This window comes from Mus caroli, unplaced genomic scaffold (genome assembly GCF_978045245.1).
Source record: "Mus caroli unplaced genomic scaffold, Mus_caroli_1 scaffold_10, whole genome shotgun sequence".
Classification (NCBI taxonomy): Eukaryota; Metazoa; Chordata; class Mammalia; order Rodentia; family Muridae; genus Mus; species Mus caroli.
The window spans coordinates 126,241,025-126,255,125 of NW_028227265.1; the positions used below are offsets into that span (position 1 = coordinate 126,241,025).

General features: G+C 42.8%; 1 protein-coding gene across 3 annotated transcripts in view; it reads left to right on the forward strand.

The window, feature by feature from the left end:
- Insr (insulin receptor) overlaps positions 1-14,101 on the forward strand; it is a 148,992-nt gene that overhangs the window by 15,780 nt on the left and 119,111 nt on the right. For all 3 annotated transcript variants that reach the window (XM_021170871.3, XM_021170872.3, XM_021170873.3), the window contains exon 2: positions 9,981-10,532. In XM_021170871.3, coding sequence (XP_021026530.1) covers positions 9,981-10,532 — 552 coding nt within the window. The remainder of the gene's footprint in view (positions 1-9,980; positions 10,533-14,101) is intronic.

Consider the following 14,101-nt stretch of genomic DNA (forward strand, 5'->3'; position numbering starts at 1 on the left):
TTTCCTTTCCTTGTTTCTTTGTTTGGTTCTTTCTCTTTATTTTGCATCAGTGGTGGATTGATATGTGTATGCATGGTAGCATGTGCATGACTACATGTGTCTGTGCTTGTATATGGAGGCCAGAGGTTGACTGAAGTTGGATGTCTTCCTTGAGGCAAGTGAGGCAGGGTCTGTCATCTGAAACCAGAGCTCTCTTATTCAGCTACTCATCAAGCCCATTTGTTTTGGGCATCCTTATTGTTGTCTCCCAAGTACTGGGTTTATGGAGAGACTGCCCATCTACCTGCCATTTATGTGGGTCCTGGGAATTGAACTCAGGACCTCTGGAGGCAGTGCTCTTAACCACTGAGCCATCTCTTAGCTCCCCCCCCCCCAACTAAGTTCTTTTTAAATTACCCATTCTCTCCTTTTTATTCAGCCCAGGGCTCCAGTCCATGGGATAGGATTACCCACATTCAGGGTAGATCTTCCCATCTCAGTTAACCCAGTGTAGAAACTTCCTCACAGATATACCAGGAAGCTTGCCTTCTGAGCGCGTCTAGATCCTGTCCACATGTCAATCAAGATTAACCTTGCCACAATATATCTATCTATGAGTCTCTGCCTGTCACAATGTCCATGTATGGAAGCCATTGAGGTGTCTCGGGCTAGGAATTTCAGACCTGCTTGGTGTGACTACACCGGGTTTGACCTGGTGTCCTGATCTCTTCAAAGCTGTCTCCCAGCCAAGGCTGTAGGTACCATTGCAGGGGGCCTCCTGCTCTGTTCAGAGGCAGGTTGGCAAGTGTCTTTGGCAGGGTGGTGGTTTTATTGTTGCTTGGGGCTGGGACCTCTAACTTCCTCATGACTTTTATGTTAATTGAATTTAATATGCTCTGTGTGGGTTGTGAGGCAAGAGCACCAAATGCAGGAGCTTCTGGAATCACTTTTGCAATGCCTTCCTAACTTGTGCTTCTTCTGTGGGTCATTCCCAGCGAAGATTTCCACGCATTGTGTGTGTGTGTTCATGTATATGTGTGTGTCTCTCTCTGTGTGTTCATGTGTATGTGCATACCTGTATATGATGTGTATGTGTGTGCATTTACACATGTGCACATCCATGTGGAGGTCAGACAGCAACCTTGGGTGCAATCCCTCAGACACCCTGTTGTTTTAGGCAGGGTCTCTTACTGGTCTGGACCATGGTAGTCTGTCTCGATAGCCATTGATCCCCAGGGAGGCTCCTATCTCCACCTTCCTGGTGTGGAAATTATAAGTGCTCACTACCAAGGCACAGAGTTCAGCCTTCAGGCTTGCAAGGCAGCACTTCATCCACTGAGCCAGCTCTCCAGTTTCTTTAATTTGGAGATAGGGTTTCATTATTTTGCCAGGCTCAAACTATCTGTTTCTTCTACCTTAGCCTCCTAAGAAGCTGGGTTGCTGTGCTGTGTGTGTATGTCAGAGGATGCTATTTTCTTTGTACTATTTGAGTCCCAGTAATTGAACTTCAACCTAACTTTGTTAGGTTTAGGGAAGGACTTTTACCTGTTGAACTATCTCAGTGACTCCAGAGTAGATTTTAAAGAGGATGTTTAAAAAAGTCTATTTACCTCAAAGATATTGGGTGTTTTGGAATAAAGTAAATAGGGGTTGTATGGGTGCAGAGGTGGTTCTGGTTGGTAGGAAAAATACTATCGAAGGAGTGTGATTTTGACAAGTTCTAGCTCATGTGTAAAGGAACACAGAGAAGGGACAGAATGTCTCTAAGGGACCATGATCTGGAGCTGAGCAGAGTGTGCTGCACATGTGATTCCAGTGCTTCGGAGAAGCCAGAAGGAGCTAGGGAGATAGCTCATCTTGTAAACTGTTTGCCTTTGCTATGGAAGCACGGGAACAGAGGGGGAAGAGGAAGGAGAGGAAAAGAAAGAGAAGGAGGAGGAGGAGGGAAGGAGGAGAAGGAGGAGGAGGGAGAGGAGGAGAAGGAGGAGGAAGAAGAGAAGGACGGAGAGGAGGAGAAGGAGGAGGAGGGAGAGAAGGAGGAGGAGGAGGACAAGAAAAAGAAGCTGAGGAACATGGCTCCATCAATAAAGGATTGCCCTTGCAAGCATGGGGAACCTAACCATCCAACAGCTCATGCTTGTAATCCTAGCTGGAGCAGTAGAAAAAGAGGGGATCCCTGGGGCTCATGGGCCTTCATCTTCCGCCAGGAGGGAGGTCCAAAAGCCAGGTATCTGTGCACCTTCCCTGTAAGAGGAGAGCTTGCCTGCAGAGAGTGCTCTGACCACAGAAACTCAGAGGAGAGAGCTAGTCTCCCAGGTCTGCTGATAGAGGCTAACAGAATCACGAGAGGAACAATCTCTAACCAGAGACAACTATAACAACTAACTCCAGAGATTATCAGATGGCGAAAGGCAAACGTAAGAATCTTACTAACAGAAACCAAGACCACTCACCATCATCAGAACGCAGCACTCCCCCCTCGCCCAGTCCTGGGCACCCCAACACACCCAAAAAGCTAGACCCAGATTTAAAAGCATATCTCATGATAATGGTAGAGGATATCAAGAAGGACTTTAATAACTCACTTAAAGAAATACAGGAGAACACTACTAAAGAGTTGCAAGTCCTTATAGAAAAACAGGAAAACACATCCAAACAAGTGATGGAAATGAACAAAACAATACTAGACCTAAAAAGGGAAGTAGACACAATAAAGAAAACCCAAAGTGAGGCAACGCTGGAGATAGAAACCCTAGGAAAGAAATCTGGAACCATAGAAGTGAGCATCAGCAACAGAATACAAGAGATGGAAGAGAGAATCTCAGGTGCAGAAGATTCCATAGAGAACATCAGCACAACAATCGAAGAAAATGGAAAATGCAAAAAGATTCTAACTCAAAACATCCAGGACACAATGAGAAGACCAAACCTATGGATAATAGGAGTAGATGAGAATGAAGATTTTCAACTTAAAGGGCCAGCAAATATCTTCAACAAAATTATAGAAGAAAACTTCCCAAACCTAAAGAAAGACATGCCCCTGAACATACAAGAAGCCTACAGAACTCCAAATAGACTGGACCAGAAAAGAAATTCCTCCCGACACATAATAATCAGAGCAGCAAATGCACGAAATAAAGAGAGAATATTAAAAGCAGTAAGGGAAAAGTGTCAAGTAACATATAAAGGCAGGCCTATCAGAATTACAACAGACTTTTCACCAGAGACTATGAAATCCAGAAGATCCTGGACAGATGTTATACAGACACTAAGAGAACACAAATGCCAGCCCAGGCTATTATACCCAGCCAAACTTTGAATTACCATAGATGGAGAAACCAAAGTATTCCACAACAAAACCAAATTCACACATTATCTTTCCACGAATCCAGCCCTTGAAAGGACAATAACAGAAAAACAAACAAACAAACAAACAAAAAAACAATACAAGGACAGACACCATGCCTTAGAAAAAGCAAGAAAGTAATCCTTCAACAACCCTAAAAGAAGACAGCCACAAGAACAGAATGCTAACTCTAACAACAAAAATAATAGGAAGCAACAATTACTTTTCCTTAATATCTCTTAATATCAATGGACTCAATTCCCCAATAAAAAGACATAGACTAACAGACTGGCTACACAAACAGGACCCAACATTCTGCTGCTTACAGGAAGCCCATCTCAGGGAAAAAGACAGACACTACCTCAGAATGAAAGGCTGGAAAACAATTTTTCAAGAAAATGGTCTGAAGAAACAAGCTGGAGTAGCCATTCTAATATCGAATAAAATTGACTTCCAATCCAAAGTTATCAAAAAAGAAAAGGAGGGACACTTCATTCTCATTAAAGGTAAAATCCTCCAAGAGGAACTTACAATTCTGAATATCTATGCTCCAAATGCAAAGACAGCCACATTCATTAAAGACACTTTAGTAAAGCTCAAAGCACACATTGCACCTCACACAATAATAGTGGGAGACTTCAATACACCACTTTCACCAATGGGCAGATCATGGAAACAGAAACTAAACAGGGACACAGTGAAACTAACAGAAGTTATGAAACAAATGGATTTAACAGATATCTACAGAACATTTTATCCTAAACAAAAGGATATAACTTTTTCTCAGCATCTCATTACCTTCTCCAAAATTGACCATATAATTTGTCACAAAACAGGTCACAACAGATACAAAAATATTGAAATTGTCCCATGCATCCTATCAGATCACCATGGACTAAGGCTGATCTTCAATAACAAAATAAATAATAGAAAGCCAACATTCACGTGGAAATTCAACAACACTCTTCTCAATGATAACTTGGTCAAGGAAGGAATATAGAAAGAAATTTAAGACTTTTTAGAGTTTAATGAAAATGAAGCCACAACATACCCAAACTTATGGGACACAATGAAAGCATTTCTAAGAGGAAAACTCATAGCTCTGAGTGCCTCCAAAAAGAAACTAGAGAGAGCACACACAAGCAGTTTGACAACACACCTAAAAGCTCTAGAGTAAAAGGAAGCAAATTCACCCAAGAGGAGTAAACAGCAGGAAATAACCAAACTCAGGGGCGAAATCAACCTAGTTGAAACAAGAACTATTCAAAGAATCAACCAAATGAGGAGCTGGTTCTTTGAGAAAATCAACAAGATAGAAAAACCCTTAGCCAGACTCACTAGAGGGCACAGGGACAGCATCCTAATTAACAAAATCAGAAATGAAAAGGGAGACATAACAACAGATCCTGATGAAATCCAAAACACCATCAGATCCTTCTACAAAAGGCTATACTCAACAAAACTGGAAAACCTGGATGAAATGGACAAATTTCTAGACAGATACCAGGTACTAAAGTTAAATCAGGATCAGGTTAATGATCTAAACAGTCCTATATTCCCTAAAGAAATAGAAGCAGTCATTAATAGTCTCCCAACCCAAAAAAGCCCAGGACCAGATGGGTTTAGTGCAGAGTTCTGTCAGACCTTCAAAGAAGATCTAATTCCAGTTCTTCACAAACTATTCCACAAAAGAGAAGCACAAGGTATTCTACACAATTCATTTTATGAAGCCACAATTACTCTGATACCTAAACCACAGAAAGACTCAACAAACATAGAGAACTTCAGACCAATTTCCCTTATGAATATCGATGCAAATATCCTCAACAAAATTCTCGCTAACCAAATCCAAGAACACATAAAATCATCCATCCTGACCAAGTAGGTTTCATTCCAGGGATGCAGGGATGGTTTAATATATGGAAATCTATCAACATAATCCACTATATAAACAAAGACCAAAACCACATGATCATCTCGTTAGATGCGGAGAAAGCATTTGACAAAATCCAACACCCATTCACGATAAAAGACTTGGAAAGATCAGGAATTCAAGACCCATACATAAACATGATAAAAGCAATCTACAGCAAACCAGTAGCCAACATCAAAGTAAATGGTGAGAAGCTGGAAGCATTCCCACTAAAATCAGGGACTAGACAAGGCTGCCTACTTTCTTCCTACCTATTCAACATTGTACTTGAAGCCCTAGCCAGAGCAATTCGACAACAAAAGGAGATCAAGGGAATACAAATTGGAAATTTGCAGATGATATGATAGGATATATAAGTGACCCTAAAAATTCTACCAGAGAACCTGATAAACTTGATAAACAGCTTCAGTGAAGTAGCTGGATATAAAGTTAACTCAAAGAAGTTAATGGCTTTTCTCTACACAAAGGATAAACAGGCTGAGAAAAAATTAGGGAAACAACACCCTTCTCAATAGTTACAAATAATATAAAATACCTTGGTGTGACTGTAACTAAGGAAGTGAAAGATCTGTATGATAAGAACTTCAAGTCTCCGAAGAAAGAAATTAAAGATCTCCGAAGACAGAAAGATCTCCCATGCTTATGGATTGGCAGGATCAATATAGTAAAAATGTCTATCTTGCCAAAAGCAGTCTACAGATTCAATGCAATTCCCATCAAAATTCCAACTCAATTCTTCAACGAATTAGAAAGGGCAATCTGCAAATTCATCTGGAATAACAAAAAACCTAGGATAGCAAAAACTTTTCTGAAGATTAAAGAACCTCTGGTGGAATCACCATGCCTGACCTAAAGCTTTACTACAGAGCAATTGTGATAAAAATTGTATGGTACTGGTATATTCACAGACAAGTAGACCAATGGAACAGAATTGAAGACCCTGAGATGAAACCACACACCTATGGTCACTTGATCTTTAACAAGGGATCTAAAACCATCCAGTGGAAAAAAGACAGCATTTTCAACAAATGGTGCTGGCACAACTGGCGGTTAACATGTAGAAGAATGCGAATTGATCCATTTCTATCTCCTTGTACTATGGTCAAATCTCAGTGGATCAAGGAACTCCACATAAAACCAGAGACAGTGAAACTTATAGAGGAGAAAGTGGAGAAAAGCCTCGAAGACATGAGCACAGGGGAATAATTCCTGAATAGAACAGCAATGGCTTGTGCTGTAAGATCAAGAATCGACAAATGGGACCTCTAAAATTGCAAAGCTTCTGTAAGGCAAAAGACACTGTCAATAAGACCAAAAGGCCACCAACAGATTGGGCAAGGATCTTTACCTATCCTAAATCAGATAGGGGACTAATATCCAATATATATAAAGAACTCAAGAAGGTGGACTCCAAAAAATCAAATAACCCCATTAAAAATGGGGTGCAGAGCTTAACAAAGAATTCTCACCTGAGGAATACCGAATGGCTGAGAAGCACCTGAAAAAATGTTCAGCATCCTTAATCATCAGGGAAATGCAAATCAAAACAACCCTGAGATTCCACCTCACACCAGTCAGAATGGCTAAGATCAAAAATTCAGGTGACAGCAGATGCTGTTGAGGATATGGACAAAGAGGAACACTTCTCCATTGTTGGTTGGATTGCAAGCTTGTACAACCACTCTGGAAATCAGTCTGGCGGTTCCTCAGAAAATTGGACATAGTACTACTGGAGGATCCCGCAATACCTCTCCTGTGCATATATCCGAAGAGGTTCCAACTGGTAATAAGGACACATGTTCCACTATGTTCATAGCAGCCTTATTTATAATAGCCAGAAGCTGTTAAGAACCCAGATGTCCCTCAACAGAGGAATGGAAACAGAAAATGTCATACATTTACACAATGGACTACTACTCAGCTATTAAAAAGAATGAATTTATGAAATTCTTAGGCAAATTGATGGACCTGGAGGGCATCATCCTGAGTGAGGTAACTCAATCACAAAAGAACTCACTGATAAGTGGATATTAGCCCAGAAACTTAGAATACCCAAGATATAAGATACAATTTGCAAAACTCATGAAACTCAAGAAGAATGAAGACCAAAATGTGGACATTTTGTCCCTTCTTAGAATTGGGAACAAAACACCCATGGAAGGAGTTATAGAGACAAAGTTTGGAGCTGAAAGGAAAGGACGGACCATCTAGAGACTCCCATATCTGAGGATCCATCCCATAATCAGCCTCCAAACGCTGACACCATTGCATACACTAGCAAGATTTTGCTGAAAGGTCCCTGATATAGCTGTCTTTTGTGAGACTATGCCGGGGCCTAGCAAACACAGAAGTGGATGCTCACACTCAGCTATTGGATGGATCACAGGGCCCCCAATGGAAGTGCTAGAGAAAGTACCCAAGGAGCTAAAGGGATCTGCAACCCTATAGGTGGAACAACAATATGAACTAACCAGTACCCCTTGGAGCTCGTGTCTCTAGTTGCATATGTAGCAGAAGATGGCTTAGTCAGCCATCATTGGAAAGAGTGGCCCATTGGTCTTGCAAACTTTATATGCCTCAGTATAGGGGAACACCAGGGCCAAGAAGTGGGAGTGGGTGGGTAGGGGAGTGGGGTGTGAGGGTATGGGGGACTTTTGGGATAGCACTGGATATGTAAATGAATAAAATACCTAATTAAAAAAAAAGAAAATATTCCACAGTCTTGGCCTACAGGCGAGTCAGATGAAGGTAGTTTCTAAATCGAGGTTCCCTCTTGCCAGATGACTGAAGTTTGTGTCAAGTTGACAAACCTAATCAGCATACATGGCTTATGGGACAGAGGCTTTTAGGAATATTGAGGACTGTGATTATGGAGTGTGCAGGGCTATGGGAAGCCCAGGTGCATTGTGTTGGAATTGGCAGGCACACTATGCTTAGGAGATCAGCACTTCCGTTGTGTTTGGGGAAAGCGATGGAGATTGGATTTCCTGGGAAGCATTTACCACACCCAGGTAAAAAGGAATTAGACTTTAATTGGTAGTCTGGAGGACAGGCCAAGGAAGGGGAATCAGCCAGGGAGGTGGGTAAACACAAAACCAATACATTCATTCTGATGTGATGTTTTTTTCCCCCTGTCAGTCACTTCCTGAAGAACTTCCGTGCTGAGGCTCAGGGGCACTGAGCTGGGGTCGGCTGCTCTTTCCTCTGCACTTGACATCTTACTCAACCCTCAGTAATCCCGCTGAGCCGATTGCCTCATAGATAGGGCGACGATTATGTTCAGACTTCGAATCAGGCCTGCCAAAGGAATTATGTTCTTTGCTTTTTGAAAGGAATTATTTAGGCATGGTTGCTTTACAGGGAGAGCCATTCATCGGGGCTGGCTTAGGAGTTTGAAATGCAGAGCCCACAGTTGGTGACCACAAAGCTGGCACTGGTCCTAATTGTAGCTTTCACCATTTTGGATTGGGCAGAGGGCTGTCTGCATAGTAGGCAGGGGCCTCTACTTCTGAACCATTGCCCTATCTCCTCCCTCACTGGGGATTTCTATGAAGGGCTATGTACCTTCACTGGGAGATCTAGGCAGGGGTTCTACAGCTGAACAATGTCCTCCAGTGACACAGGTTATCTTTAAACTCATAATCCTCCTGCCTCAGCCTCTTTATCAATGGAGTTTAAGTGGTCACCATGCCTAGCACATCATATATCATCTGTTCATCCACAGTTAGGGCAATGGCTGGTATCATAAAGACAAGAAATAACAAATACTAATGAGAATATTAAGGAAGGGGAGCTCACACATACTGTTAACAACCAGGAAGATTGAAAAGGAGTCCTAGTTCCTTTTCTTCCTCAAGTCTTTGGGTTGACTTATAGACGAATGCGTTTCACTCGATGTCATCTTATGTGCCTTGTTCATCACCTCTGCTGCGTTTTCTGCACTCAGCTCTCTGCTCACCCATTAGTATCTTTCTTTACTCCAAGTGGTCTCTCTTCTGCTACTGCCGTGCACATATATAGTGCATATATATCTAATTATTTAATTCTTTCTGGCTACTACCCCATTGTTTCTATATCCCACATTTTTGTTCTTATCTGTTATTATTATTATTACTTTCTTGAGACAGGGTCTCAAATAGCCTAGGCAGGCATAGTCTAGCTCCCACCCACTGACCGCTTATTTCATAACTTGTTTATTGTGAAGATGCCTCTATATAATATGTGCCACATTTTCTTTATCTGTTTGTCTGTTGGCAGACATTTCCTTAGCTGTGGTGAACAGAGCAACAGTGAGAGTAGATGTGCAGGGGATTGTCTGTGATATGCTGACCTAGATTGCTCTGGGGACATACACCCCTGTTTTTGTGTGTGTGTGTGTGTGTGTGTGTGTGTGTGTGTCAGAAGCCAAGACCAATTTCAAGGGTTAGTTTTTTCTCAGGTGCCCTCCATCTTATCTCTTGAGACAGGGTCTCTTACTGGCCTGGAGTTCACTAATAGAAGTAGCCCAGTGAGCCCTGGGGATCCATCTGTCTCTAAATGCCCCCTGCCCTCACAAACATATTGTGTTACACCAGCTTATTACATGGGTCCTGGGCATAGATGCTAGGCCCTCATCCCTGTACAACACTTTGTTGTCTCCCCAGTTCTAGGTTCTAGTTCTGTTAGCCGTTCTAGAGTCCCTGGCTCACCTACTTTGCTTTGCCTTCATTATCTGCCCTCTAGTGTGCCCTGGTATGGACATCCGGAACAACCTGACCAGGCTACATGAGCTGGAGAACTGCTCAGTCATTGAGGGCCATCTGCAGATCCTCCTGATGTTCAAGACCAGACCTGAAGATTTCCGAGACCTCAGTTTCCCCAAACTCATCATGATCACAGACTACCTGCTTCTCTTCCGTGTCTATGGCCTGGAAAGTCTGAAAGACCTCTTCCCAAACCTCACAGTCATCCGAGGCTCCCGTCTCTTTTTCAACTATGCCCTGGTTATCTTCGAGATGGTCCACCTGAAGGAGCTGGGGCTTTACAACCTCATGAACATCACCCGGGGCTCTGTCCGCATCGAGAAGAATAATGAGCTCTGCTACCTGGCCACTATCGACTGGTCCCGTATCCTGGATTCTGTGGAGGACAACTACATTGTACTGAACAAAGATGACAACGAGGAATGTGGGGATGTCTGTCCAGGCACTGCCAAGGGAAAGACCAACTGCCCTGCCACCGTCATCAATGGGCAGTTTGTAGAACGGTGCTGGACACACAGTCATTGTCAGAAAGGTATGCTGAAGGCAGTGCCTTTTAAAGATTTCTCCGTGGTTAGTAGGCCCAGGAGAAGTAGACTCCTGTAAAAGTTTAGGTGATGGAGGTTGTAGGGTTCAAACCCTAGAATCTCCATCAAAAATACATGCATCCCTTATTTGTGGAGGCATACCTATTTGATGTTGTGCACTTAACTGTGGGTTACTGAGACTGTGGGAAGCAGAATCTCTGATGGGGAGAGATGAATGCGTGTACTGATACTTGGCCATTGTAGTAGGCAGGTAGCCACAGTTAGGTATTAAGATATGGTAGTTTTTTTTTTTTTCATGTGACTTATATGTAAAAAGACCTTTTATATGCAAAAAATAAATAGGGGGCCAGATTTTTTTTGGGGGGAGAGCTGTTTGCCACCCTCTGTGCTGGATAGTGACTGTTTCTGTGGTCCTTTGCTTTGTTGGGGAGTAGACTATGCAAGAGTATGGGTTTGGCTTAGTGTGTTTTTCTTATCTGATCATAGAAGTCAATTTGTTAGAGATACTCAGAAAAAGAAATGTAAAAATTCAGCTTTGACCGGGCGTGGTGGCGCACACCTTTGATCCCAGCACTTGGGAGGCAGAGGCAGGCAGATTTCTGAGTTCTAGGCCAGCCTGGTCTACAGAGTGAGTTCCAGGACAGCCCGGGCTATACAGCAAAACCCTGTCTCAAAAAACCAAAAAACCAAACCAAACCAAAACAAAACAAAAAAACCCAGCTTTGATGAGGGTAGCTCATAGTTTTTTCTTTTCTTTTCTTTTCTTTTCTTTTCTTTTCTTTTCTTTTCTTTTCTTTTCTTTTCTTTTCTTTTCCATTTTCATCTATCATTTACCTCTCTCTATCTATCATCTATCTATCATTTATCTATCATCTATCAACCAATCTATCATTTATCTATCATCTATCAATCTATCATCTATCTTTCTATCAGTCATCATCATCATCATCATTCATCTCTATGTGTGTGTGTGTACGCACATGTACACACCTATGTGTGTGTCTATGTGTTATAAATGTGAATGTGTGTATGCCATGACCAACATGGAGGTTAGAGAACAGCTCTCCTTCCACATGTGTGGGCCTAGAGGATCAAACTGAGGCAATCTGGCTGGTGGCAATCATCTTGACCCACTGAGCCATCTCTCTGCTCCCTTTGTGGATCTATTGCCTTCATATCTTTAGCCTTCTGAGTTATAAGACACTTAATTGGAATATTTCAGGTTTTTTTGTTTTTTTTTTTTAAGATTTTGGTTGTTTTGAGATTCAAGCTTTATTTATTTGTAATAATTTTAATTTTTGGTGTATGAATGTTCTGTCTGCATGAATGTCTGTGAGCTACATGTATGCCCTTCGATGCCAGGAAAGGGTGTTGGATCCCCTGGAATTGTAGCTGCCGATGTTTCTGAAGTGCCTTGTGGGTTTTGGAAATGGAACCTGAATCTTCTGAAAGAAGGGCAAGTACTCTTAGCAGCTGTGACATAGCCCTAGCTCCATGTGTGTTTCTTTTAGGCTTGTTTTCCAGAAATGAAATTTCTGGGTCAGAGGCTCCTGATTAGGATTGCCAAATGGCTTTCCAGAAGTGTTGGACCTGTGGACTGGACTCCTAGCCTTGAGTGGCGAGAACTGGCCTTTCACAAAGTCCTGGGGTGGGTGAGAAGCCCATAGTTTATCTTTGTGTGTGTTTGAGTTCAGGGCAGAGCCTTTGAAAACATGTTTACTGATCATTCAGGGTTTCTCTGCTTCCTATCTTCCTTGTCTGAGGACCTCTGTGGGCTTTGGAGAATCTAATCTGTGATTTTCTTCTTTGAAGCTTTCTTAATCCTTTGTCAGTTTCATTTGTGAGCCTTCTTGTTCAGTGGAGAAAATATCTCTGAATGTTCAGAGGTACTGGAAAGTGATGGCAATGTTGATGGCAGTTGGTGTCAATCTGTTGTTGGCAGATTGACCCTGAATCCTTGTGCACTTGAGGGCTATGCTGTGCTGCCGTGCAGTGCTCCCGGCCCCTCACTGGATGGCCTTGAAGCCTTGTGCACTCTGCCAGGGCTATGCCAGTGCTGCCATGCAGTGCTCCCCGCCCCTCACTGGGGAATTCTAGGCAGGGGACTCTGAGCTGATTTCCACATTCCTTTTTTAGAAAAATCTCTACACATAAGATGATGTCCCATTTACTATTAACTATTACCATGTAGAAAATCTTCCACTCTCCACTCTGGGGAGCTCTCCATGTATGTGATTTAGTGAAGTATCCGTGTGCTTCCTAGAGACCCACTGGGGAGTCTTGATGCTGTCTGTGGCATAAACCAATTAGCCTCACCTGCTATTCCAGTCCTGAGAGGATGGAGGCAGGAGGGTGGCAAATGAGAAGCCACCTTAAATTAGAGAGTGAAATCCTGGACCCCAGAAACAAGTAAGAAGGGATGAAAGAGAGAAGGCAGGAGAAAGAGACAGAAGGAAGAAAGGGAGACATTCGATTCTAAAGAAGGAAGAAAAGGAGGGAAAGGAGAAAAGAAGGAAGAGGGAAGGAAGGGTTGAGGGAAGGAAGAAGGGAGGAAGAAAGGAAGAAGGAAGGGAGAGAGGAGGGAAGGAAGAAGGAAGGGAAGGAGGAGGGAAGGAAGAGAGGAGGGAAGGAAGAAGGAAGGGAGGAAGGGAGGGAGGGGGAAGAAGAAACTCTCTTCCTTTTCCTGTGGTTGTTCCTGCCTCCCTTCCCTGTACCTGGGCATTTGTGTTCTGAGTGCCAGCTTTTATTGTGTTTTGATGTCCAAGAGAACAGTTCATTAACTGTTTATGGCTTCAGTGACCTCATTCACATGTTGTAAAACTCCCTGGGAAAGACTAGTGAATGGGAGAGAAAAGTGGGTGGCTTAGGGATTAGTTCACAGAATGTAAGGGAGGGAGGGGAGGAAATATTATTTCTTTTTGCCTCCACCTGAGCCTAAAGAACCAATGGGTGTTGAATCTTTGGAGTTGTGGGTGAGGAGTTGTCTTGGATAGTAGGAGTTGGGGTATGTCTTAGCCTTCAGTTGCTGTGATAAACACCTTGACCAAAAGCGACCTGGAGAGGAAAAGGTTTATTTTATTTTATAGTTTATACTCCGTTATCTAGGAGATCAAGGCAGGAACACAGGGCAGAAATCTGGAGGCAGAGATCATGGAAGAACCACTGCTTACTGGCTTGCTTCCCGTGGCTTTCTCAGTCTGCTTTCTTACAGAACTGAAGGCCACCAGTCTAGGGATTGGCACCCCCTGTAGTGAGCTGGGCTCTTCCATATCCATCATTAGTCAAGGCTATCCCAAAGAACTGCATACAGCCTAATCCTGTGGAGATATTTTCTTAAATAGGATTTTGTCTTCCCAGTTATATCTGGGTTTGTGTCAAGTTGACAAATCACAGCCGGGATGAGGAGACAGTGGAAAAGACAGATGGTTGAGGGGATGAAGATATCATCCTTGGAAAGGTTTTGAGAATATTGGAATTCGGGCACAAAGAGTTGCAAAGCTATGACCCAGAGGAAGGTGTATGGTGGGAGCAAAGTCTTGGAAGAAACCAAGACGAC